This window comes from Ciconia boyciana, chromosome 11 (assembly GCF_034638445.1).
Source record: "Ciconia boyciana chromosome 11, ASM3463844v1, whole genome shotgun sequence".
NCBI lineage: Eukaryota > Metazoa > Chordata > Aves > Ciconiiformes > Ciconiidae > Ciconia > Ciconia boyciana.
Genome location: NC_132944.1, coordinates 7,522,300 through 7,546,892, shown reverse-complemented (window position 1 = coordinate 7,546,892; position 24,593 = coordinate 7,522,300). Strand labels below are relative to the sequence as shown.

General features: G+C 57.1%; 2 protein-coding genes across 4 annotated transcripts in view; one reads left to right on the top strand and one right to left on the bottom strand.

Annotated features, from left to right (window-relative positions):
• Positions 1-1,485: 1,485 nt before the first annotated feature.
• Positions 1,486-16,445, top strand: BAP1 (BRCA1 associated deubiquitinase 1). Of its 3 annotated transcripts, none has more exons than XM_072875919.1 (17): positions 1,497-1,654; positions 5,736-5,765; positions 5,866-5,920; positions 6,624-6,756; positions 7,151-7,270; positions 7,781-7,842; positions 7,926-8,068; positions 8,935-9,013; positions 9,773-9,896; positions 10,231-10,348; positions 10,736-10,923; positions 11,268-11,401; positions 12,301-12,773; positions 12,899-13,005; positions 13,781-13,873; positions 14,431-14,503; positions 14,815-16,445. In XM_072875919.1, exons 1-17 carry the CDS (start codon positions 1,618-1,620, stop codon positions 14,946-14,948), a joined length of 2,103 nt encoding a protein of 700 aa, XP_072732020.1. In that variant the 5' UTR covers positions 1,497-1,617; the 3' UTR covers positions 14,949-16,445. The 3 variants fall into 3 exon arrangements, 2 of the variants coding, with proteins under 2 accessions (XP_072732020.1, XP_072732018.1); XM_072875917.1 differs by having other exon boundaries at positions 12,899-13,059; XR_012044576.1 differs by lacking the exons at positions 14,431-14,503; positions 14,815-16,445 and having other exon boundaries at positions 1,486-1,654; positions 12,899-13,207.
• A 217-nt stretch (positions 16,446-16,662) lies between these two features.
• DNAH1 (dynein axonemal heavy chain 1) overlaps positions 16,663-24,593 on the bottom strand; it is a 76,948-nt gene continuing 69,017 nt past the window's right edge. The window contains exons 66-79 of the mRNA XM_072875777.1: positions 23,907-24,058; positions 23,207-23,407; positions 22,646-22,786; positions 22,039-22,197; positions 21,463-21,594; positions 21,104-21,364; positions 20,484-20,663; positions 20,221-20,397; positions 19,278-19,448; positions 18,953-19,083; positions 18,427-18,571; positions 17,950-18,156; positions 17,306-17,540; positions 16,663-16,910 (exon numbers count right to left, since the gene is read on the bottom strand). Of these exons, the coding sequence (XP_072731878.1) occupies positions 16,789-16,910; positions 17,306-17,540; positions 17,950-18,156; positions 18,427-18,571; positions 18,953-19,083; positions 19,278-19,448; positions 20,221-20,397; positions 20,484-20,663; positions 21,104-21,364; positions 21,463-21,594; positions 22,039-22,197; positions 22,646-22,786; positions 23,207-23,407; positions 23,907-24,058 (2,414 nt within the window). The 3' untranslated portion in view covers positions 16,663-16,788. The remainder of the gene's footprint in view (positions 16,911-17,305; positions 17,541-17,949; positions 18,157-18,426; positions 18,572-18,952; positions 19,084-19,277; positions 19,449-20,220; positions 20,398-20,483; positions 20,664-21,103; positions 21,365-21,462; positions 21,595-22,038; positions 22,198-22,645; positions 22,787-23,206; positions 23,408-23,906; positions 24,059-24,593) is intronic.

Sequence of the window (24,593 nt, the reverse complement as noted above, 5' to 3'; positions counted from 1 at the left end):
GAGGGGAGTGGAGCCAGTAGCACTGATTTACGGGCCAGACTGGAGCCAAGCACGTGGATTTGGTTAATCACAGGCCTGGGAGGCACAGGAGAATGATAAGCAACAAGTAGAGACAAGGAGGGACATGGGTGTAAAGCCAGAAATAAGAGACAGAAGTCCGATTCCTCAGGGCCTGCATTTAATGGCTCTGAAGCGCTTGCAGTGAGCCATGCCGCTGAAACGCCTGCACCCCGTTGCCTCCGAGGAACCCCCTGTGCTCAGCAGAGCAGGGGCTGGGCTGCCCATCCCAGGGGAGGCAGTGAGAGGGGGTCCCGGGGCCCCTGCTGCGTGCGGGATCTGGCCCTGAGGTGAGCTGCGGCAGAGGCTGGAGGCAACACTGGGGCCAGTGATGTTTCAAACTGAGCAGGAACAAAGACCAGAAGAAACCAGTCCCCGCAAGGGCCTCCTCTTCCTGGTAAATCTCCGTAAATCCCTGTGGCGGCTGAGCCTGGCCCTCCTGGGTAGGTTACATCGGCAAGGCTGGAGTAGAAAGGCTTTTGTCAGGGGCTCTGCACAGCTCACAGTCCAGCCTTGTCTTTCGTGATAAGCAGCCAACAGAGCCAACCTGGGTCCCTAGAAAATTCCAGGGGCTGAATGAACAAGAACACATCCTCGCCCACCCCCGGGGGGTGGAAGGAGACAACTTCGGTGGGCGGGTACAGCGCTGTTGCCCCCCATCTCCTCTACATGAGGGGAACAAGCCCTACCTGGGTCCTGGTGCTGCCGGCCGAGCCCCATCCCCAGGGCAGGAGCAGGCTGAGGGGAGCGCTGGGGGCCAGGGCGTGCGTGGGAACAGCCGCGGAACGAAGCCGCGGGGGGGGACGGGTGCAGCCACGGATCCGGCTCCTATTTTTAGCCCACTTCCTAAGGAAGAGCAGCGCAGGGGCGCCCGCTCCCCCGGGAGCTTTCCAGCCTCTGGAAAGTGGAGCTGCTGGCAGGGTCAGGGCCGGTACGGCTGGCCCCAGCCTCGCTGGGAGCCCTCAGGCCTCCACACGGGGCGGCCCGGCCCCTCACAACAGGCCCAGGCCCAGGCCCAGGCCCAGTTCCAGGCCCCTCACAACAGGCCCAGGCCCAGGCCCAGGCCCAGGCCCAGTTCCAGGCCCCTCACAACAGGCCCAGGCCCAGGCCCAGTTCCAGGCCCCTCACAACAGGCCCAGGCCCAGGCCCAGGCCCCTCACAACAGGCCCAGGCCCAGGCCCCTCGCCGCAGGCCGCAGGGGACGCTCTGAGCTGTGGTGTCCCAAGCCCGGTGTAGAGCACCCGCTGCGCTCCGCTGCCGGGGGACGAAGCCCCGGGACGGGACGGGACGGGACGGGGCGGGGCGGGGCGGGGCGGGGCAGGGGGAGGCCCCGGCCCCCAGGGCCCTCCCGAGCCTCCCCCGCCACCGCGGGACCTTTGTGGCGCCGCCACCGCCACCCCTCTCGGGACCGATGTGGCGCGGCGCGCGCTGACGTCACGCGGCGTCGCGCAGCGATGACGCGCAGGGGCGGGCGACGACGACGACGGCGGCGGCGGCGGGGCCCGGAGTCGGGGCGGGTGGCGGGGCCGGACATGGCGGCGCGGCCCGGCCCGCGGGAAGATGAATAAGGGCTGGCTGGAGCTGGAGAGCGACCCCGGTGAGCGGCGGGGACGGCGCCGGGGCCGGGGGCGGGCCTGGGCCTGGGGGAGGCGACGGGGGCTCCGAGGGACAGGCCGGGGTGGGGCCTGGGCCGGGGGCTCCGAGGGACAGGCCGGGGGTGGGGGCCGTGCTGCAGGGCTCAGGGGGACAGGGTGGGGGTGTATAGGTGGAGCTTGGGGGGAGCGTGGGGTGCGTAGGCAGGGTTACAGGGTGCAGGCCTAGAGTGGGGGTGCAGGGGACAGGTCCGTGGGGCGGGAACAGGGGCTGGGGAGAAGAGGGCCTGGGAGGCAGACCTGCTAAGGGGTGCTCTGGGGCAGAGGGCTGGGAGGGCAGGCGAGGGTGTAGGGGATTGTGGGGCAGGAGTAGTGTGGGTCCTGGGGCGAAGGGGGGCTGCGCGGGGTCACAGTGCGTGGGACATAGCCCAGGGGGGTTTATGGCGGGCTTAGGGAAAGGTTACGAGGGTGTAGGGCAGACAGAAGAGGGGATGTCAGGGGGCTGCGTGTAGGGGTGCGGGTGTGGGATGAGGGTAGGGATGGGGTGAATAGGGCTGCAGGAGCATTGTGAGGGCTTGGAGTGGGGCCTGGGCCCTGGTAGCACTTGTACATGGGGTCCGAGGTGCCCCGAACACCTCTGTGTGTGTGTGATCTGATAAACCCAGGGGTCTCCGGAAGACATCTGAAATGCCACGAGGGTGTAGCATGAAACATTCCTGTCATTTGCAAATACACCCGAAACATCGCTGAAATACAGGGAGAGGCGTGCGTATGGGATGCCCCTTGCTACAGAACCAGCTCTGACTGGCGATTGCCCCAGAGCTTCGCAGGTGATTGAGGACAGCCTGTGTCCCTCGGGAGCACGTGAGGGTGGCATCTCTGTCCCGTGCGTGCGAGATCCCATCATTGCTTTGCAGCTGAGCGGGTGGATCAAACCTTCTCCCCCAGGTAGTCCAGGAAAGGTGCTGAAGAGCCCGGCATGGTGCCTGAGCAGCCGGGAGCAGGGCAGTCACAGGTGTCCCCTTCCCGCTGCGTCGGATAAGGTGGTTTCTGCAGTGGAGTCCCAGAGTTTGTTTTGCGGGTTAGGATTTGAAGGCCAAAGCCGGCATCAGCTGGGGCATTGCCTGAGCGTTGTTTTAACGTGTGTGAGTCGCCATAGTGCGATTTGAGGTCGTCCTCTGGGAGGCTGAGAGCTGGTGTTTAGGGTGTGGTAGTGTATTTTTGAGGCTGTGGGTGAGGAAATTGGACCCCTGGCATTATACTTGTCTTCCTGCACTCAGCGGAGGATTCTGTCTGCTGTCAGTCTCCCAGTCAGCCCACGTTTTGCTGCTCTTTATCCTCTTTTTACCGGTACTTGGGCATTGCCAAAATCGTTCCCATCCTCCCCCTTCTCCTTCACCATGATGATGCCGAAGACAGAACATGGTTTGAATTCTCACACCTGGGAGGCAAGGTTATTTCCGTGGAAGATAATCTGTCTGGGCTGAATTCCTGCCCTAACACTGCTGCAGAGGTGGGCGCTCAGCATGCCGCAGCTACACTCCTTTGGGTGTGTGGAGGTTCGGATGCAGAGGTGGGAGCTGGGACAGCGGTTACAGATGACCCACGCACTGCTCTCGGCCTTCAGCACATCCCATAAGCTGCCTGGCCCTCGCCACGGGGCTTGGGACTGAAAGCTCTCGGTGCTTTACTGGTCAGGAAGGGTTGGTAGATCCAGATTTGGGCTGTCTGCCGCAGCTGCTGGGTGGAGAGCGGAGCCTTGGGAACTTCCAGGCTGCTGGTGTAGTGTTGCGTGTGCTTATGGACACCAGAATGTTTCCTCCAGCTGACCCAGATCATTTCGGATGGGGATTTTGGGTGTTCCAGGAGTGATGGCAGCAGCAGGACTATGCATTTCATGGATGCTGAGGTAATACAAAATATTGAAATGAATCGGAGAAAAGCCGCAGTTGGAAAGGACCCTTGGAAGTCTTTGGCCCAAAGCAGCGCTAACTTCAAAGGTAGTTCAGGTTGCTCATGGCCACGTCTGGTTGAGTTTGAATATGCCCAAGAAGGAGATTCCTGCGCCCCGGTCCCAGGGCTGACCACATTGGTAGTGAAGAATTTTTTTTTTCTGGATGTGTAGTCAGAATTTCTCTTGCTACAATTTGTTCCTGTCACTTCTTGTCCATTCACGGTGAGCTTGAAGAAGTCTGGCTTCATCCTTTCTCTGACTGCCTGGTGATGTTGATCAGACAGGAGGAAAACACGCGACGGCTGACTTCCCACCTCCTTCGGTGCAGCCCTGCCGGTCTGATGCACAGTCCTGGAGAGCTGCTGCGGAGATGTGGGAGTGCTCCGGGCTGAGCCACAGCGAGCTTGGGAGTCCTGCTCGGTCTTCTCCTTCTGGTGGCACCTGCGGGAGCAGCGCTGCTTTCCGCATTTATGGTTGTATTTGCAAGGCCTTGCTCTGATGTAAATCTTTGCTGGCTGTGAGGCGGAGCTTGTGATACTGTTCACATCTTGCGTCACACGTGTTTTGCTGTGATCAGTAGACTGTAACTGTTGACCCTGGAGAGTGAGTGAGGCTTTCAACTTTTGCGGAAGCTTCAGTTGAGAGACTCTACCTGTCTCTGGCCGTGATGCAGGCACTAGCCTCTCGCCATTTTTCCCTAAATTATTTCTACTGCCTTATTTCTACCTGAGAGACTTCAATTGAGAGACTTTGCCTGTAAACAGCTGCGACTCCCGCTTCCGTAACAGACGCCATCTAAAGAGGGAACATGGCTGTAATGAGCATCTGAAGACCCTTGAGGTCTGCAAGGACCGCTCGCCCTAAGGGGGGTGCTGCCAAAGAAGGCAGCGAGGCTGCGGCACTGCCTGAAGTCTCTGTAGGTGTAGCCTGTACGACACAGCCCTCCATGGCGTCAAGTATTTTGAGCAAAAGTGTCTCTGTCAGAAAGGTGCCGGGGTTTGGTGTATCGGCGTTGCATGGCGAGGAGGCTGTCACTGGTTCGAAGCATGTCATTTCCATAGCGTGTTTCTCCCCACTGACAATTTTTAAAGAAATAATGACATTTTCTGCTAAATTAATGAAGACTTTTTGCTCCCAGAAGTTTCCTCCCTGTTTTAGTAATTTTAACTTCGGTGTGGAAGCGCCTTGGGCTCTTCCCTTCTTGATTGAGCCACTTACATCAGGTTCCTTAAATCCTTTGCTTACAGGGATGTTTCTCAGGATTGAATCCTTCTTATTGATATTCCCTGGACTTCCTCCCAGGCTTTCAGCAGCCTTTATATGGGAGTGAGAGAAGCAGATTTATTATTCCAGTCTCGAGCTCGCTAACTCTGCGTGTGGGGTGACTGCCTGAAAATTGGGCTGACTGCCTTTGCTACAGCATCGTAGTGGAAGCTGCTGCTCAGTCGCTGACGTCTAATAATCCTTTGGTCTCTTTGCCATTGTCTCCATATCCCTGGTTATGTCCTTCTGTAGTGGGAATTTTGTAGTCACTGGAGACAGGCTCTTGGATTTGGTACCCCAGGAGAGAGCGAGATGAAGACGAGCCTTTTGGCCCGCGGACTCCCCTGCAGCCCTCTTGCTCTGAGCTGGCTTTCCCTTCACTGGCCGTCTTTTGCTAAGAAGAACATAAATTATCTTTTTAAAAAATACCCTGTGATCTATTCAGCCACGTTCTCCTCCAGTTAGCAGAGTGTGTGTCGTTTAGGTGCTCCCTGCTGCTGTTCATGGTGGTGATTTACTTCTTGGCAGGACCCACCTTCAGCATCCTGACCCATCTATAGTGGGTCAGGATGCTGAAGGTGGGTCCAGCTTCATCTGGCTCCAACAGGAGAGGGTTGGTTCAGGTCCTCTCGAGGAAGAGGATGATGAATGGGGATAGAGGGTTGAAGGGAGCCAGAGCACCTCTGTAGCAAGCCAGGGCTCAACAGCTCTGCTGCTGGGGAGTCAGCATGATCCCGGTGCCGCTGTGCTGTGGTTTTTCTGGCTGCGCCTTGGCCTGGGACCACATGGGACCTTCAGGGGCCAGTGGCAGCAGGTTTCCTCTCTGTTCTCTTCAGCCAGAAGTAACCTGTTAGTTTTGTCCTTTTCAGGTCTCTTCACACTTCTGGTTGAAGATTTTGGTAAGTACAAGAATCCTTCCTGGGAAGTTGGTTTCATGCTTGACATTGCCCCTAGTCCTTTCTGGTGGGCTTTACACCAGCTTCTGCCCTTTGTTTGCAGGGGTCAAGGGAGTGCAGGTTGAAGAGATTTATGATCTACAGAGCAAATGCCAAGGGTAAGTCACAGGCGTGAAAGTTGGAGCTTTATTAAGCAGAATGAGTCTGTGGGCCTGGGAATTCACTGCCAGGTGGTCTTGCCCGTGTGAGCTTGCTGGTCAGTGCTGTAAGCGATGAACCAGGAGTGCTTTGTCAGGTTTGGGGCAGACGGGTGATCTCATGCCTCAAGAAATACCTCATGGGGCGGGTGGGGGACATACTTCAGGGACTTCATCTCCCTTTCCTCATGGAGAGGTGCAGTGCCAAGCCGGCTTGCAGTGTGGGCTTTCTCCCTGTCTTAGTGCTTTAAAATGGTTTTGAGACTGTTGCTTTCTTAAAAGCCATTGTCTGATCTCCTCTTGAAAATGAAGACTATGTATAAAGGGAGAGGTCATTTGGTGGTCAGGCACTGACCTACTCTGCAGGTCAGTCAGTGTCCAGAGGTGCATTTCACCTCCCGTTTCTCTGTCTTGAGCCTCTTAAGACCTGTCAAACCCCAAAGTTTTCAAGCCTGATTGTTGTCTGGGCCTGCAGCATCAGCGCAGGAGAGTGTCCTGGGTAACAGGGGTGGTCACTGCCATAAAGATGGGGCTGGTGGTTCTGCTTTCCCTCCCCGTCTTTGCTCTGCCCATGGTTTGAAACAGAAGGTTTCTGGTGCTGGGCTGAGCAGCCCCACTGGTGTGGTCTGTCCAAAATGATGCAGCTGCTGCCTTCTCTCCACAGCCCTGTGTATGGGTTCATCTTCCTGTTCAAGTGGATTGAGGAGCGCAGATCACGCCGGAAGGTCTCTACCCTGGTGGATGAGACGTCGGTGATCGACGATGACATCGTTAATAACATGTTCTTTGCGCACCAGGTAGCCTGGAGGCGAGGGGAAAGAGGGGTGTTGGTGTCTCGTGTGACACCTCAGGGAAGCAACGTGGTACTGAGAGACTGCACTGCTCTTGCTGGTCCTGAGGGCAGCTCCTCTTTCTTGGGAGTCTCTGCCCTGAGCTCCAGGTTGGAGGGAATCCAGTGAGGGCTGAGAGCCTGTCTGTGGCCTGTGCCGTGAGCAGATGCTCATGGGGGCATGGTGTGGCTTGCTAAATGAGACTGACCTCCTCCCTTCCTTTGAGAGCCGAGGTCAAGTCGCTGCTCTCACAGGTGGTTCTTGTGTCAGTAGTTTTCAATTGATTATTGTCAACTCTGAGGGGTTGTTGAAGGGTTGACTTGTTCCTGCTGGTTAAGATGGTCCTTGTGTCGCCCTCCAGCTGATCCCCAATTCCTGTGCCACCCACGCCCTGCTGAGCGTCCTCCTGAACTGCAACAATGTCGACCTGGGCCCCACGCTGAGCCGCATGAAGGATTTCACCAAAGGATTCAGCCCTGAGGTAGGGGCGGAGGCGTGCAGGGCTGTGCATGGGTGGTGCATGTGAGTCTGCCTCTCGCTCCCCGCTCAGCGTGATGCTCTAATGAGCTGGCTCCTTTCCGGCCCTTCGTGGCTGCACACTACGTCAGTATTGCCTCTTCTTTCTCATCTTCCTACCTTGCCTTGCTCAGAGCCTCGGTCCCCTTACGCTGGGCCCAGCTCTGAGCCTTCTGTCGTGTTATTCCCTAGCCCAGGTGCATTTTCTAAGTCTGTGATCAAAAGTCCTCTCTCCTACCTTCAGGCCTATCTTGAAGTCTGTGTTTCTCTCTAACTGTAATTTCTTTGGCAGAAATTGTGTGTTCTTTTCATCTTGGGTTTTACCCGTAACTCAGCAGAGCAGAGGATGTGCCTGAAAGTTGCCCTCCCAGTCCTGTGTATGGATGGAGGGAGGGGGTGGGGAGCCGGTGGGTGAAGCATTTTGTTTGTTTCCTGTCACCTCTCAATTGTTTTTCTCTCTTGCTCTTCGCTGCAGAGTAAAGGCTATGCCATCGGCAATGCCCCAGAGCTGGCCAAGGCCCACAACAGCCATGCCAGGTGAGTGAGGGGGTGCCTCACAGCTCACTTTCGCTGGAGGAGGCAGACTCTCCACTGACCTCTCGCCTCTCTTGCCCTCACAGGCCGGAGCCACGGCACTTGCCAGAAAAGCAGAATGGTATCAGTGCTGTGCGAACCATGGAGGCTTTTCATTTTGTCAGTTATGTCCCCATCAAGGGACGGCTGTTTGAGCTGGACGGGCTGAAGGTCTATCCCATTGACCATGGTAAGAGCCTGCCTGTCCCTACTCATTGACAAAGTTGAATAGACACCCTGGTATGTCCAAGTGTGTGTATTATTTTTCATTGCCACTAAACATTAGCTAATGCTCGTGGAGAATCACTCCAGTGGCTCCCACATTTGTCCTGGGTTTTGATAGCTCATTTTGGAGCCTATGTGCTGGGGACTGTGTCTAGAAGGCAATTATTTCTAAATGCATCGCATTGATTTTTCCAGCCTTGCCGTTTTCCTCCCCAGTTGCTCAGGGTCATGAGGTCCTTCTGCAGCTCTGAAGTAACTCAGTATCGCAAGCAGTATTTGTGTCCTCCTTAGCCTCTCCTTGTGCCAAGTAACCGCTGTGTGTTGAGGCACAAGGTCCCACTGCAGATCCCAGCAGGCTGCTCAGGTTACTCCTCTTACAACTTGACCACTAGTTCTGTCTTTCAGACACTTATTTATCCCTGCTAGGCCTTGGCTTCTGTCAGGCCCTTCGGTGAGGTACCCACTTCATGTACTTGGGTTTCTTAAGCATGGCACCAGATCCAGTGGCAGGTGGATTCCAGCAGGAGCTGGGATTTCCTTGGACTTTGTGAGCCCGGAGCCTGTGAATTGCTTGTGGTCTGTAGGGTTCAAAACTCACCTTTCTGCCCTGCAGATAACTCATGCTTTCCATTGGGAAGGCAGAGGGAGGGGGTTCCATGTATGGGCTGACAGCGTGGTCCTTCTGCCTCCTGGGCCCCTTCTTGACTTGCTCCCTGGTATGTAAGGGAGCCATGAAATTGCCTCTTCTGAGGATGGCAGGATCCGCTCTGTGAGTCTGAAGCAGGAGCCTTAGCCTGCTTTGCTAAGTCCAGCTCTGTCTCCTTATGCCAGGGCCGTGGGCTGACGACGAGGAATGGACGGACAAAGCCAGGAGAGTAATCATGGAGCGCATCGGCCTGGCCACTGCAGGGTAATGTCCCAGGCCACGATGCAGGCGCTGGCCCCTCGCCATTTTTCCCTGGATTGTTTCTACTGTGGTCTCTGTGTGACAAGTTGTGGAAGCGGGGGTGGAGAATGTTGCTTGGGAAGGGTGCAGGTGCACTGCCTCCTTGCCTTCTCTTGCCTGCAATTTGCCTGCCTTCAGAGCATGCAGAGAAGCTGCACTCTCTGTGCGATGCAGAGTCCCTGCCAATGGCCGCACGGGTGAGAGTGGCCAGATTAGGTCCCTGTTAGCTCGAGTCCATAGGAGAAGCTCAGCACCTTCTGGTCCTGAGCTGGGCCTCTTGCATGCTTGGGCTTGAGGGTGACCGAGCACTGGCACAGGCTGCCCAGAGAGGCTGTGGAGTCTCCATCCTCGGAGATACTCAAGAGCCATCTGGATGTGGTCCTGGGCCACCGGCCGTGGGTGACCCTGCCGGAGCAGGGGGTTGGAGCAGATGGCCCCCCCAGGTCCCTTCCCACCTCAGTCAGCCTGTGACTCGGTGAAGGCTGTTTTGTGTTGTGGCTGAAGTAACCTTGCTCTGCTTCTTCAGCCAGTGTGCGGTTGACTTGGTTTTGGGGGAAAAGCCTCCCGTGTGTTGGTGTTAAACACCAGGGCAGGGGAGGCGCTGCCTGGAAAGAGCCCACAGGAGGTGTGCAGGGTATGGCTGGCAGCCTGCCGACCCCCCTTGCTGGGAGACGGGCTTTCCACTGCCAGCTTGCAGCTGACGTCTGCTGTCCCTTCCTGCAGGGAGCCGTACCACGACATCCGCTTCAACCTGATGGCGGTGGTGCCTGATCGGAGGATGAAGTACGAGTCCAAACTGCACATCCTGAAGATGAACCGCCAGACTGTGCTGGAGGCCTTGCAGCAGGTAGGACCGCCCAAGCCCTGAGAGAGTGTAAGCCTGTGGTGGGAATAGGCTCTGCTGTCAGGGCATCACCCTGTGCTGTAAAGGCCCTGGATTTTATGGTTTTTATTGGCCTTGGGAAATGTCTTCTGGGAAGAGGAGATAACCTCCCAGGTGAGCAGCAAAAGGCAAAGCAGTGAGGCTGGTTATCTGTGGCGTTGTTGCTTGATTGTGTGCATGGGTGCTTGGCGGTTGGCTCACCCTCACAAGTTCCCCTTCTGCAGTGCTTGAACAGGAGGGATATGGCTTGTGTCACCCCGGTCCAGCACTCAGTTTCTATCTGTCATTTGCCTTCAAGCTTATCCGAGTAACTCAGCCTGAACTGATCCAGACCCAGAAGTCTCAGGAGTCTCAGCCCCCAGAAGAGGCAAAGCCAGCTAGCAGCAAGACTGTGACTCCAGAGAGCACCCATCCAGGTAGACCTCTGTACCAGCCAGCCAGCCTGGCCTGCCGTGGAGCAAGCACAGGCTGGTGACAATGGCTGGCTGACCTGGAGCTTGAGGGAGTTTTATGGTCAGCTTCACTTTCTTTTCTCCAAGCCCAGCTCTGTGTGCACCGTGCTGGGGTGTGGTAGATGCCTCTGTGCCTGGGAGAAGCGTTGTAGGGATGCGGAGCTTGAAAATGGGAGGGCTTAAGCTTGGGGACACTTCTGACAGCTGGAGGTGGAATGGGAAGTGGGGTGTGATGGTCTGGTGGAGCATAAGAGCGCTTCTGCTACGTGGGATGGGCGAGGCGTGGCAGAGGACATTGAGTGAAACGTGACGGTGCTGGTCATGAAAGGCTGTGCTGTGCTTGTATGGCAGACGGCACCGATGAGCCCGCCAGCCAGGACCACCCTGCGGCCACGCAGAGCCCACCCAACAAATCCAAACCGGTGGCAAAGATGTCAGCGAGCAGTATTAACGGGACGCCTCCAGCAAACCCCAACCCCATCGTGCAGAGGTTGCCAGCCTTCCTGGATAATCACAACTACGCCAAATCCCCCATGCAGGTAGGCTGGAGCTCCAGTCCAGCAGCATGCCTGACTTGAGCTGAGCTTTTGAATTCCAGTCCCTCACCTCCATGGGACTGTGGCTGTCAGCCAGTCTAAGCCCTTCCCCTGCCTTGCAGCCTGCCTACCCTTGCACTAACCCAGCCTGGAAGGTGAGAGGGTAAAGATTGACCTGGCAAAAGAGGTTGGCGTTAATGTGGGTCAACTGAGCAAGCATAGGGAAGAGCCCCCCGTCTCCTCTCTGAAGGGGCAAGCCCCGGTGCTCAGCTGGACCGAGGACTTGTCCGCTGGGCTCTTCCTCCTTGCCCTGCTGCCGGCAGACCATCAGCAATGGTGTTTTGCAGGAGGAGGAAGACCTTGCAGCAGGAGTGGGTCGCAGCCGGGTCCCAGTCCGACAGCACCAGCAGTACTCGGATGATGAGGATGACTACGATGATGATGAGGAGGAGGAAGTTCGTAACACCAACTCGGCCATCAGGTGACGGCTTGGGCCGAGGGCGAGGGGCAGGGAGCAGACATTTGCAGAACCACCAGTGGTGACTTCCAGATCTCTTTCCTCAGTGCTGTTAGCTGTGTTGGAGCCTGCACCTGTGTGTGCAGTTAGGGCTGTTCTCTTGGCCTGCTACTGTACTTGCTGGATTTTGTGAATCTGTAGCTATTCACAATCAACCCTGAATTTTGGCTGCCCTGAGTATCTGTGTATCAGCAGCAAACTTTGGGGCTTCTCTGCTTTCCCCCCTTTTCCAAAGGGTCCCGAATAAATGGCATAGCCTAGCTCTGGGGGGCTCCTCCGAAGCTCCCTCCTGCTAGGGCTTTTCTAGTGCCACTGGTGGCTGTGTGGGTGGTGGAGCTTGACCTGCAGGAGGGCACCTGGTAGCTGATAAATGGCTGTATTTTGCAGTTGGAGGGCAGAGGCTGGCTGCGCTGCATTGAAGAGTGTCTGGTGGTCAAGGAAACGTGGTGTTCCCTGCCTGGGGGGCTTAATTTCTCCAAAATGAACCTCAGTTCCCCAGTGCTGATTGCCAGGTCAGCTCCTGGTGACAGCGTTGGCGTGCTCAGACAGCTGTGAAAGTCAGGAAGGTGGGGTCACAGCCACGCTGCTCTTGGGGCTTCTGGAAGAAGAGCAGGGGTACACGGCACCCTTTGGGAAGCCCCCTGTGCCCCTGGGCTGCGTAGCAGGACCTGTGGCTGAGTGGTTCAGTGGGGTAGGGTGCTGTCGGAGAAGCTGGTGGCAGCGGGGGCGACCTAGAAATGTTTCAGGCCTTGCTTCATCCCAGCAGAGAGCCTGGAGTGCTGAGTGCGGAGCTGGCTGTACCTGCGCTGGGCCCCCACTTCCTTCCCCCAGCTACTCACCTTCCCTGCTGTGTTCCTGGGCAGGTACAAAAGGAAAGGACAGGTAAAGCAAGAGCACGTGACGGGGGCTGCGGATGGCCAGCTCTCCGTCCTCCAGCCCAACACCATCAACGTCCTGGCCGAGAAGCTGAAGGAATCTCAAAAGGATCTTTCCATTCCCCTGTCCATCAAGACGAGCGGCGGGGGTGCCGCCGTGGCAGTGGTCACCCACTCCCAGCCCTCTCCCACCCCCAGCAACGAGAGCACGGACACTGCCTCCGAGATTGGCAGCGCCTTCAACTCCCCGCTGCGCTCTCCCATCCGCTCGGCCAACCCCACCCGCCCCTCCAGCCCCGTCACCTCCCACATCTCCAAGGTGCTCTTTGGAGAGGAGGACGGCCTGCTGCGTGTTGACTGCATGCGCTACAACCGGGCCGTCAGGGACCTGGGGCCTGTTATCAGCACCGGGCTGCTGCACCTCACGGAGGATGGCGTGTTCTGCCCGCTGGCTGTTGCAGGTAGGTGCCTGCCAGCTTTTGGGGGGTGGAATCTGCCCTGCGGTGACGGGACAGTGTCCTTTGACTTTGGGAGTGGATACCGGGCCTTTGCGATGGCTCCTAACGCTTCCTTCCCCTGTGCACAGATGGGGGGAAAAGCTCCCCCCCTTCCATCAAACCTGGTGAAGAGGCCCCGGTCACAATCAAACTGGACGAGAAGGAGGGCAGTGAGGCCAGTGACAGCAAAGAGAAGGTGGGACTTGGCAGGACCAGTGATCACCCTGGGGGGGAAAAGTATTCTCCCAAGGTGAGTTTTGTGCTGCGACAGCCCTGGGAACGTGGAGCTCCCTGCGCTCACCCAGAGACGCAGCAGCGCTGGCAGTGACCGAACCGCATGTGCACGCTGTCCCGCTCGCGTGTCGCCGCAGCCATCCCTCCAGGCACAGGCAGTGCAGGTCTTGTGCCTTGCGTCATCTCGGGGACATTTGCCTTGGCAGTGGGCAGAGCTGCTGTCTCCTGCAGCTGAGACGTTCGGCGTGCTGTGCTCTCCTTTGGGCCAGGGGCTGGTGGGACCCTGCACCCCCAAATCACAGCCTGCTGATAACTTTACTGCCTGTCTCTGCCCTCCAGCCAGAGACGGGAGCAGGCTCAGGTGGCACAAGTGCATCAGGGCTCCCTGGAGGAGAGCTGGCTAGAAACTGTTTTACTCAAAAGGGAAGTCTTCAAATTTTGTTATTGAGAAGAACCAGGCACACAACCCTTCCCCCTGTCCCAGAGAACCAGGTACATGGGGCTGGGCCAGCCTCGGGCAGAACCCAGCTCCCCTGGAGCTGGCCGTAGTGCGGGCTGATTGATCATCCTCTGACTCAGAAATTCCCTACAATGAACTGCTCTTTCCCCCCCCCCGGAAGTGCTTTGATGAATCTTCCCTTTCCCAGCACAGAGGAACACCCACCAGCTCCCCCCGCTGGCTCCTGGGCTGCGGCAGGGGTCTGTCTGCTCACGTTTGCTCTGCTTGATCCTGGCAGGAGCTGCTGGCACTACTGAAGTGCGTGGAGGCAGAGATTGCGAACTACGAGGCCTGCCTGAAGGAAGAGGTGGAGAAGAGGAAGAAATTCAAGGTATGATTGTTGATGGCTTGTTTGTGTTGCCGATTTAGCTCCCTGAAGGCTTCTGTCTGGGGTGTCTTTATGTCAAAGTGGACAGAGGGTATTTCAGCTGAGAACGGCCATGGGGAGCATTCGGGGTCCCTTTCCTGTTACCAAACAGCCCTACGGGGCAGAGCTCCCGCCAGGACTGACCGAATCCCCTGGGCAGCACGAACTAGCTTGAGGAAGATGGTGGAGCACAGCAGCTGGGCCACAGCTGAACATCAGCACTGACAGGAGGAAGGGAGGAGTCTCTGCCCCGAGGCCTGGCAGGATTCCTCCCCTGCCCACCCTTGCCTCTTCCCAGCTGCCCTTTGTGGAAAACGCTGGCATCTGAACTGGGATGGAGACCGTCCCAGTTGTGCACTGGCCTGAGCTGGGCTGGGAGCTGGGTCCCTTTCCCGCTTTGGTCTCCTTGGCCCGTGGGGTGGGCCAGACATGCCGGTTCTTTGCCCCCTGTTAGGCTTGAGCTCTCCTTTCTCCCTGCCACCTGTCTGTGAATTATTTGTGGCTTTGTCATCTCTTTGTAGATCGATGACCAGAGGAGAACCCACAACTATGACGAGTTCATCTGTACCTTCATCTCCATGCTGGCCCAGGAAGGTGAGCCGTGCGCTGCGGCCGAGGGGACGGAACGCGGGGTTCAAATTCAGCTGGGGGAGCTGCACTAAGCATGGCAGAGCAGCAGCTGGGAGCCCGAGAAGCTCACCCTGCCCCGATCTCTGCTTCTGCCAGACCCAGGGCACGAGGTAGCGCTCAGTCTGGGAGCCACGTCTCTGCTCTGTGTCCTTCTCATTTTATAGTCCCAGGAGGCGCGCACTGATGGGTTTTGGGCGAGAAAGGGAGGGCTGCGCTCTGGCATGGGCAATACCAGCACTCCAGCGTGGGGTGTGTCTGTCTGCCTCTCCCCGCAGGCATGCTGGCAAGCCTCGTGGAGCAGAACATCTCCGTCCGCAGGCGGCAGGGAGTCAGCATTGGCCGTCTGCACAAGCAGAGGAAGCCGGACCGCCGGAAACGCTCCCGCCCATATAAAGCCAAGCGTCAGTAGCCTGGGAGTCAAGACTGTGAGAAGAAGCAGCTGGGCTTTGTGGCTTTGGGCAGTGGCACTTGGATCTATGTTACCCTTTGCCCAAGGAAGAGGCGACAAGCCCTTGGCTGAAGTGGAGCCTGGGGACAAAGAGAAATTGGGTTTTCCTCTGAGCCCGAGCTGTGAAAGGTGGAAACATGTTGTCTTGAGGGGCGTCCCTGCAGCTGCAGCAGAAGGCAAGCCAGAGTGCCGCGCTGCCTGACCTTGCCACGGCAGCGCCCAGATGCTGTAGGCCTGTGTCTCGGCACTGCGGCTGAGGACTGCGGCAGGAGGGGAAGAGCCCACCCGGCCGGTGGCGGGTCTGGCGTTGTGAGCACACCGGCAATGCCAACGCGAGGCTATGCTGGCCGCAGCTGGCTGTGGTTTGTGTCCTCCTGTGTCCAGGCCTTCAGCTCCACTTCCCCAGGACATTCGTGTCTGTGTTTTCTATCCCTCTCCCTCCCTTCCCCAAATTTATTTTTGGTTCTGACCCCACGCTTCGGCCGTTGCTGAGCGAGGTGGCCCCTGGACAGACGCGTTCTCCTGCATCCACCCCTGCTGCGCTGCCCAGCTCCCAGAGCCGGCCGACATGTCCTGCCTTGCCCTGCCCTCACTGCTCTAGGGATGGCAGCACCCCTGCCAGCACAGCCAGGCTCCCTGCTGGGTCCTGGCAGCTCTGTTGCCAGGTGAGGATGGGTGGGCTCGTCCCTGGAGCTGGGCCTTGTGCCCAGCTCTCCGTGGTGGTGCTGGGGGGCAGCACGTGGCTCTGCTGCTGCGGCCGCTTTCCTGGGGGCCAGCGCCGTGGCCCTGGCAGTGTCTGAAGGTCACGTGGGGTTGCTCCAGGCCCAGTCTGCAGAGAAACCCCGTGAATTATGAACAGACCAAGTTCATAGGGTGGCCTCGGTGCTGCTGGGCACGGCGCCGGGGTGGACGCTGGCTGCTGTGGAGTCACTTGGTGCCCTTGGCGAAGCCTTTCCAGGCTGGGGAGAGGCAGCTGGTTGCTGTAATGGTCGAGGTGGGATGGGGACTGCAGTGGCAGGCAGCAGCAGTGGAGGGAGCCCAAAGCTGCTCCTCCTGCCCAAGCCGCTTGCTGGCTGCTAACCCAGAGCTTGCTGGTGGGGGCAGCAGCCTGTTTCCTACCGCAGCATGTGGGCCTGGCCTGCCTCTCGCCTGCCGCCTCCTACCAGCCCTGCCAGGGCTCCTGCGCCTGGTCTTCTCCTGCCTGTCCCCAGCAGCGCGGCAGAAATCTCAGAAGCCAGAGGTCAGCACCTCTCTCCAGAGGTGTCCTCAAGGGGAGCTGCCATAGGAGAGGACTGAATTTTGCAAATGTGCAAATTTGTACAGATCTTGACTATGGAATGAAACTGTTCTTTTGGTATTTGTTGAAGGAAAGAAAATCCTTCTGTCTCTTGCTGTGTCTAATATCAAGTTCTGTAAATAACGGATGTCTGAAGGAATAAAGCTATCCTGTAACAGCCAGCCAAGGGCGAGGTGTGCAAGGGATGGGAGAGGGGCGTGTGTGCGGCTGGGAGCACCGAGCGCTTGCTGCAGGCCATGTTGTCCCTGCTGGCAGTTCTTCTGTGGTGCTAAAAATTCGAGGTAATTGTGGGGATTGCAACAACACCAGGTGAATGTGATGCTGGTGGAGTTGAGCTCAATTTATTGACACAGCTCAGAAGGCAGAAGGAGGGGGGAGTGGCTGCTGGCAGTCAGCGTTTGGCTCCTGGTGCCTGCCTGTGCTGCCTACCTCTGTGCAGGACGGCAGAGGCCCCAGCTCAGGCCCTCAGCTGGGATGGTCCCCTGGGCTGGGTGGGTTTTCTGGCTAGAAGTCCAGGGCACAGATCAAGGCTGTGCCCCGTTTGATCCAGTGCTTCTGCGGCTTGTCCGTAGGGATCTCCACAGCAGTCACGTAGTTAGTGGAATGGCCTGTTGTTGACAGCGTGCCTGTAATGGGGGAAGCAAGGGCCAGAGGGTGGTACTGCAGCCTTGGCTGCTGCACACTGACGGAGGAGTCCTGTACAAGTGACCCCATGTGAGATCCCCTGTCCCATCCCTGTGCTAGGTGACAGGGCTGGGGGAAACAGGGTTGTGTATTTTTGGGTGTGGGCTTGAGGAGAGCCTGGCCAGAGGCACTGCTGCATAACCAGGGAGCCTGGCTGCTTCATCTCCATGACCACATCAGGAAAAATGTGGTGAAACCCTGGATGGTCTCAGCCAACAGTGCCTCGCTCCATGCCAGTGTGTGGCAGGAGGAACTCCTGCAGCCTCTCCTGGGTTGCCCTTCGTAGCTGCTTCTACAATCTCCCTTGCTTCTGGAGATCTGTCTTTAGGGCACCTACCTGCACGAGTGAGAGTCTTATAGATTGGGCACAGGTAGGTGCCGGTGGCTGGAGGCTTGCGGTTGGGGACAGGAAGCAGCCAGATGATGGCCATCTCTGTGTAAAGCTCCTTGGGGCGCGACTCCGCCAGCTGAAACGCAGTGGGGTCCCAGCGGGCGCCTTCGAGAAACAAGCCATGGATGTAGCAGCCTTCATCGGGATGGCGAGTGAGCTCGCTTACTGACTCCTTCATTACCTGCAGAGCAGAGCAGGCCCAGGGCTCAGCCCCAAGGACCCCCTTAAGCTGCTCTTAGTTAAGTCAGCGCTGTCAAAGGGGAGCCTGCCCCAGCTCTCGGATGGGCTGGGCTGGGTTTTCTGGCATCTCCCATCATGAGGCTGTGGGGCAGCCTGTGGCAAAGCCTGTGGAGAGGGAAGTGACCAGGTCTGGAGAGGCTGAGAAGCCTCTGCTTGCCTTGTGGAGGTGTCTGGCAGTGTGGGTGGGTGTATCTGAGTGCAAAGGGGATGACGGGGTCCATGGGCAGCTGTGCAGCTAGTGGCTTCACCTCTTGGGTAGGTCAGGGCTAGAACTGCTGCTTTTGTGGCCTTCTAGAAGCAGATTTAAAAAAAATCCCGAAAAATCCAGAGCCTCTGGCTGACTTACTGACCTTGAAGCTAAATGAGATGGTGTCAATGGAGATGATGGCCTTCCTGGCGAAGTTCTGCAGTGTCCCAGTGAGGAAGGCCTGAGGGAAGAAGAACCCGCTGATCCAGAACACGGAGGGGGTTCCGTGGCTGATCCATTTCTGCAGGAATTCAATTCGCTGCACCAAGTCATTCACCCAGGATGCCAAGGGCTTCAGCGACGGGTAGGCCTGCGGGGCACCCACAGAGGAAGGTGTTGAACGCAATCAAGGACACCCTAGACCTTGTGCCCCAGTTGCTGACAGCTGCCCAGAGCCCAGAGATTCATCCAGCCTGGGGCTGGGAACAACTGCAAGCTGCACTAGGCAGGAGACATCTCCATGCCCAGGGAGCAAGAGCCAGCTCCATGTGAGACAGCCCAGTCCAGCTGTGGTGGCTGATGACCCATTCCCCTGGTTTGGGTGAGCTCCTGCGGGCAGCCGGGCTGGCTGGGCACATACCTTGGCATTCCACATCTCAGGAACAGTGTTGTTGTACAAGCTGCTGGCCATCAGCTCCAGCTGAGAGGACATCACGACCAGGCCCTTGAGAGCTTTCAGCAAATCCTTCAGTGTCTGAGCAATCACCTCCAGGAGCCTGTTGTACCTATAGAGAAAAAGCAGCGGGAGCAGAGCGACTCAGTGCAGTGGTTTATCGCCCACGTCTGCCCAGAGAGGGTATGGATCTCTGTACGAGTGAAGCTCCTGCATGTAACCCCCAGCCCCATTCCTCTTTAACAGGGTCTCATAGCTGGCCCTGAATTGCTGACGGTAGCGGATGGAGACACTGATCAGTCCCCACAGGACAGGGAGCAGCTGAAGGTCCTGGCTGGGACAACGCAGTTGTTAGTGTGGCTGCCAACCCCACTGCCATGCTCAGCGATGAGGTTCCTCAAAGGCGGGTGGGAGCAGGGGCCTGCGCATCTCTGCTGTTCCCCAACGGACCAGCTGGTTGCTGGCCCAGGACGTGATCCCACAGGGGTTTTACCTGATCACCTCCTGTACCAGCACGGTGTTCATGGACTCTTCGTAGAGCAGCGGATATTTGTGGATCACCTCCTGCAGGTTCATGGGAGCAGGCAGCTTTGCCAGGATGTCCTTGGAGGTCTCCTCCACGAGCTGGAAGGAAGGCAGCAAGTGGGTGAGCATCCTCCTGGCCACGGCTGCCGAGAAGGGGGAGAGCTAATGCCTGGATGGCAGTCCCATTGCTGGCACCCAGCAGGCAGGGTGGCACCTGCTGAGAGCTGGTGTTTGTGCTCACTGCCTGTACCGGGCACCAGCTGCCAGAGCACTGACGGGGTCGGGGCACCCACCTCTTCCCTGCTGCGGCCTCCCAGCGTGAAGGTCTTGGGTTGCAGCTGTGTAATGGCCCCCAGCAAAGCAAAGGTCTCGTTCTGAGCGAAGGTGATGTTGGCATTGTCATGTAAACCAAAGAGCTCTGGGCTATCGTTGAGCGGGAGGCTCTTGATATACTGGAGGTAGCCCTGGAGAGAAATCCGCACAGGCTGTGAGGCCAAGAGCACAGGGATAAAGCTGTGGTGCCCCTTCAGGCTGCTACGGGCCTGGCCCAAAAGAGATGACTAAGCCAGGGTTGCTGGATAAGCTAAACCCAGCAGATCACAGACTCAGTTGGGAGATATTCCTCGTCTTGGTGTTTGAGATTCATTCATCTGACTTTTACACAGCTCCTTGTCCCCTGTCACAGCCAGGAAACACAACTCGCAGCTTTGACTTAGGGAGAGCTTATGTGTGCCCAGAGCAATGCTTGCTGACACAGGACTCAGGCTTCTGGGGAGGCTGACGGGGTGGCAGCTCCTCTGAACCAGGTTTGGTGGCTGAGTGGAGGCCATGGCCATGATTTGTGGTCTGGCTGGGGAGTTAAATTGCACTTGTGTAGAAGCAAACACATGCTATGAGAACAGGCAGCTTGGCAGTGAGCTTCCTGCTGTGTCTCCTGCAGAGCTCCTCGGGTACTTTAGGTATGCGATATCAAAATGATTCAGAGTGCAAAAGCTTTCAGCTGGGGAACTCTGGTGATAGCTGCTACCACCTCCTGTGCACAGGGACAAGATTTTCCTCCTGTTGCTTGAAACAGATGCAGCTTTCTGAAAGCAGCTGAAGATCCTCAGGTTCTTACAAATTTATATTCCCCCAGGGAACTGGAAATGCAGTGGGTTTCAGGGGGGAGTAGACTCCCTTTGCACTATAACGATCGCCCTGGGTCTGTGAGCTGCAATTTGTTACTTGAGTACTTACATTGAGATCAGAAGAGGTACTGATCTGCTTGTAGATCCCTGATTCAGAATAGGCAAACTCAGGAATTAAAACCTCAGGCTTGTAGAAATCTTCCAAGATACTCATGATGCAGCGCCTGTCCCAGTTGTCAGTCACACGGCCGCCGTAGTTGATCTCCCCAGCCGTGTACTTCAGAACCTGTGAGGGACCCCGCCATGGCTTTCCAACCTGCACGTGCATCATGAGCCTGTTCCCTCCACAGAAGGGCCAGCTCATGCACTTACCTTGTATGGAACGTCTGTGTGTTCGCTCAAGAACATCTGTAGCTGACTGATGCAGATGCGGAGGTCTCCATCTGTGAACTCATAGGGGATGTTGAACCCCAGAGGCCCAAACTTTCTCCTCTCCAGCATGTTCCCATGGAAGAAGCAAAGTGACAGCAACAAGGATTTAAACTCTGCAACCTGCGGGCAGGGAAGCAGGGAGAAAAGGTGCTCAGCTTGGGAGGAGGCATCCTTGGATGGGGTCAGTTCCTGCTGGGACCTGGCAGAGGAGACGTGCCAATTCAGCAGTGCCAACTGGAGCCTGGAGAGGTGGAAACTTCAGTCAGGCTGCTGTGCTGGGGAAGGCTGTGGCCCACTCCCTTGCTTAAAGAGAGCCGCAAGTGTCTTACGCCAGGCCTCCCCAATCCTGTTGCTTCTGTTTCTCAAAGTGAAACTTCTAATTGGCTCACCACAGAGTAGATGTGGGCTTATGAGAACTACCACCAGCCCTTCTCTAGCATGTGAGAGCTCTAGTGGAGAGGAAGATCTATGCCTGGAGAGGAGCAACATCCAGATGGAGAGCATATATTGGAGCAGGCACGGGCTGGGGACAGCAAACCAAAGCATGACCTGGGCCTTACCTTGGGGCAAGAATTCAAGAAGTCATCACTGAAACTAATGTAGGACTTGAGCAGGTTGGCCTTGACCCCATGGGGGGGCTCGATGGTCATCTTGGAGCCATTCTGCAGGATGGACACAGGGAAGTGGTTGCTTGGTAGACTGGTGAGCCAGAGGCGAAAGTCCTGATGCACCTGGAAATCCAGAAGGCAGCAAGTGCTCAGAGGGTGCAGGCACAGCCACTGCAGCTGCTCCTGCACTGACCCTCTGGTTTTATGGGGAACCTGTGGATGGGATCGAACTAGATCTGGGCTCCTCTGAGGGGTCCAGCCTCCTGCCTGTTATCCTCAGAGTGGGCAGGCTGCTCAGTAAAACAGCTCACCTTGCTGGGGTCAATGCTCTCAACGAGTCTCTCCAGTGAAGGCATCCAGCTGGGGGCCAGGTGGCAGTTCTGGAAGAAGACCCAGTTGCCCTGCTCCATGGCACTGTGCATCATGGCTTCAGCATGGGGGCCCTGAGGAGGCAGATGAGAAGAGCTCAGAGACCCTGGTCCATCGCGGGTTGTGCCCTGCTGAGCTGGACAGGGAGACGGCTGCTGGGTGGAAGGACCACTTTCCAGGGCTACAGCCTGGCTTTGTCCCCATGGCTCAACTGGATCTTTGCTGTCTGATGGCACAGCAAAGGCCCTTTTACAGCTTTTGCAAGCCTGTGTGAGAGGGTAGAGGGAATGGAAGAACTGGGGATGGATTCGGGAAGTTACAGGGCACTATAGGGGGAACTGCTGCAGCCCCTCCACCGAACTGGCTCCTCCAGCTAGAAGAAGGTTGGTGGGTAAGGGCCCTGGGGCAGGAGGGTGTTTTCACTGTGCTGCAAGGGTGTCTGACCTACTTGGAGCTAGGTGAGGTTGCTGGGAGTGCCAGTAGGACAGTGCTGCCCCAGGACAGCAGCAGCAGCTTACCTGGCCTTGGCCCAGAGAAATGGCAGAGAGCTTTTGGGAGAACTTCATTTCTTCAGCAAACTTGTAGAGGTCGGCAGCAGGGTCAGTACCTGGGGACAGCACGAACACCAGGGGGGTGGTGGCAGTGGACTCCCTGAAGACGACTGAGAGGTCAGTGGTCTGCAACACAGAAAGCTGGTCAGAGTGCAGGGGCCATAGTGGCACCACGCGCAGCACCTCCTCACCCTGCCTGGCCTACAGCTCCTCTCCAAGGCACCGGCATGCTCTTGGGTGCTGAGCCCAGAAACATGTTCAGTACGTGCCTAGTACAGCTCTCCTCCGGCAGCATTAGGATCAGAGCACTAACCACTTTCGCATTTGTCATTCAAACTCTTCCCTTGTATGCCTGCACTGTCTGCCCCCTCCCAGTGTGGTTTAACTGGTGGACATTAGGTCGGATATCCCTCGTCCAAGACAGAAGTGTTTCCCCAGCTGTGGGAACACTGCGGTTGCAGAGAGGCACAAGCACCCTCACTGCAATTGGAAAATGCTGATGCCCCATTTACAGCAAGCTCGAGGCCTCCTGCTCCACTCCTGGCCCCACCAGCGCTTCCTTTTGGCTGGTTACCTGCGGCTCAATGAAGCGCCGATCCAGGTTCAGTGCCACAAAGTCCTGCATGGCGTTGGTGATCTTATCTCCCCGCAGACACCGCAGAACCAGCAGCTTCTGGAATGCATCAAGCTCAGCTTCCCACTTCCCAGGCAGGGGCTCTCTGCAAAGCAATTAGGTGCATTTTGAGGAGATGTGCTAGATCCTGCAGCTTCCCAAGAACCACCCAAGTTGCCTGCAGGCAGCCACTGGGGTTTTGGAAGGAAAAGGACATTCCAGTCACTTGGCTGAGGTTGTTGTCTGTAGCTTTGAAACCATCAGCAGGCAAGCCAGAGCTGCTTTTGCTGACGAAGCGCCAAATACTGCTGGGCTAAGGCATCGTGTGGCTTTGCCCTGAGCAAGCAACATGCACAGGCAAGGGCCACCCTTGAGGAGACAAGGCAATGCCTCGTCCTCTCCCTTGCGTGGCATTGCACTGGAAGCAGAGTTGTCACTGTGGCTGCATCAGCTCCTCGTGCTCTCTCAGGGACGCCGTTACCTGCTGGGTGCAGTACAGCTAAGCTGACAAAGCAGGGGCACTTGCCTGTGAGGCTTGGGGCTGTCAAAAATGGCCCTGAACGCTACAAGGTTGGCTGCAAAATCATTGGCGAAGCCGGAGAAGTTCTTGAGGCTGCTCAAGGCCAGGATGTCTCCCCACGCTCTCTCATACAGCCAGGCTGGAGCTGGGTTCTCCCTCATCTCCTTTATGGTCCCTCCTGACAGCAGGTACCGCCACTCATCCTGGGAACAGGACAGGACATGGTCACGGATTATAGCCCACCTGCCTGGGTCTGAGGCACGTGGGTTTGTGCCATATCCAACTAAAATCCTGTAGTAACTTTCTGGCTGCCTCTCCTGCCAGGTGTGTATGTCGAGGAGTAAGTGAACTGGAAGGTCTAGTGAGATCCACATCACTGTTCAGCTGCCACTAGCTTTTCTCTGTCTTCTAATCTCTGCCTGCACCCTCCAAACTTGCTAACCTTTGTAGCAGTCTGGCAGCAAACTGGCAAAAGCTGCAGGTGATTCAGGCTAGGCAGCTCTGCATATAGACACAGGGAAAGGTTTGAGATGTGAGTGAAGAGAGAGGCTCTGGGTTTGCCCACCAGCCTGCCAAGCCTGCCCCCAGCCCCAGGGAACAAGGCTCCTTTTCCACCCTGGCATGCTATTCTAGGGGGCTGAACAGGCTGGGCTTGAGTTGCCCTGATGGGATCTCATCAAAGGACCAAGGTGACTTGCTTACCATATCGATCTGCCCATCATTCATCAGAATCCGGACACAAACCAGGAAGGCGAACATGAGCTTGTGCTTCTCAAAGAGGCTACGGCACACATTGCTGTAGAGACTGAAGGTGATGTAGTTGTTGATGTTCACGATCCGGTCCTTCAGGGTGTCTGAAAAAAAGGCAACAACCAGACAAGGGTGGCGGGGGCTAGGGGTGATGTGGAGGGTGCTCTCCACATCAGCCGTCGGTTCCTGGTCACAGGGGCACACCCGCACCCTGCCCAGGAAGAACAGACGCTGCTCTCAAATATAGACTCGGCACAGAAACCCCTGTAAAAGCACAAGGCTGTGAGACTCAGCACACAGAAGAAAACACTGCCCCAGCACTGGGAGGGAGTCCACACCGCACCACGGCAGCCTACGCAGGCCCAGCCACCACCATCCTGGCTAACATGTGCTGCCAGGACCTGTGCGTGGAGGCAGCTCCGTGACAAGCAGAGCCACACCATTACCAGGATGGCGTGTACCTTGCCTGTGCCCTGGCACTAACATCCCTCCCGCCTGGTCAGACAGGGCAGCAGAGAAGTAGTGGGGAAGAGAACAGAGGGCAGGCTGCAACCCCATCTTCCCTTGCTGTGTGGACACAACTAGGGGCAGCTCTGGACCATGCTGAGAGCCAATGCAAGTGGCCATGTTTGCCTTGAC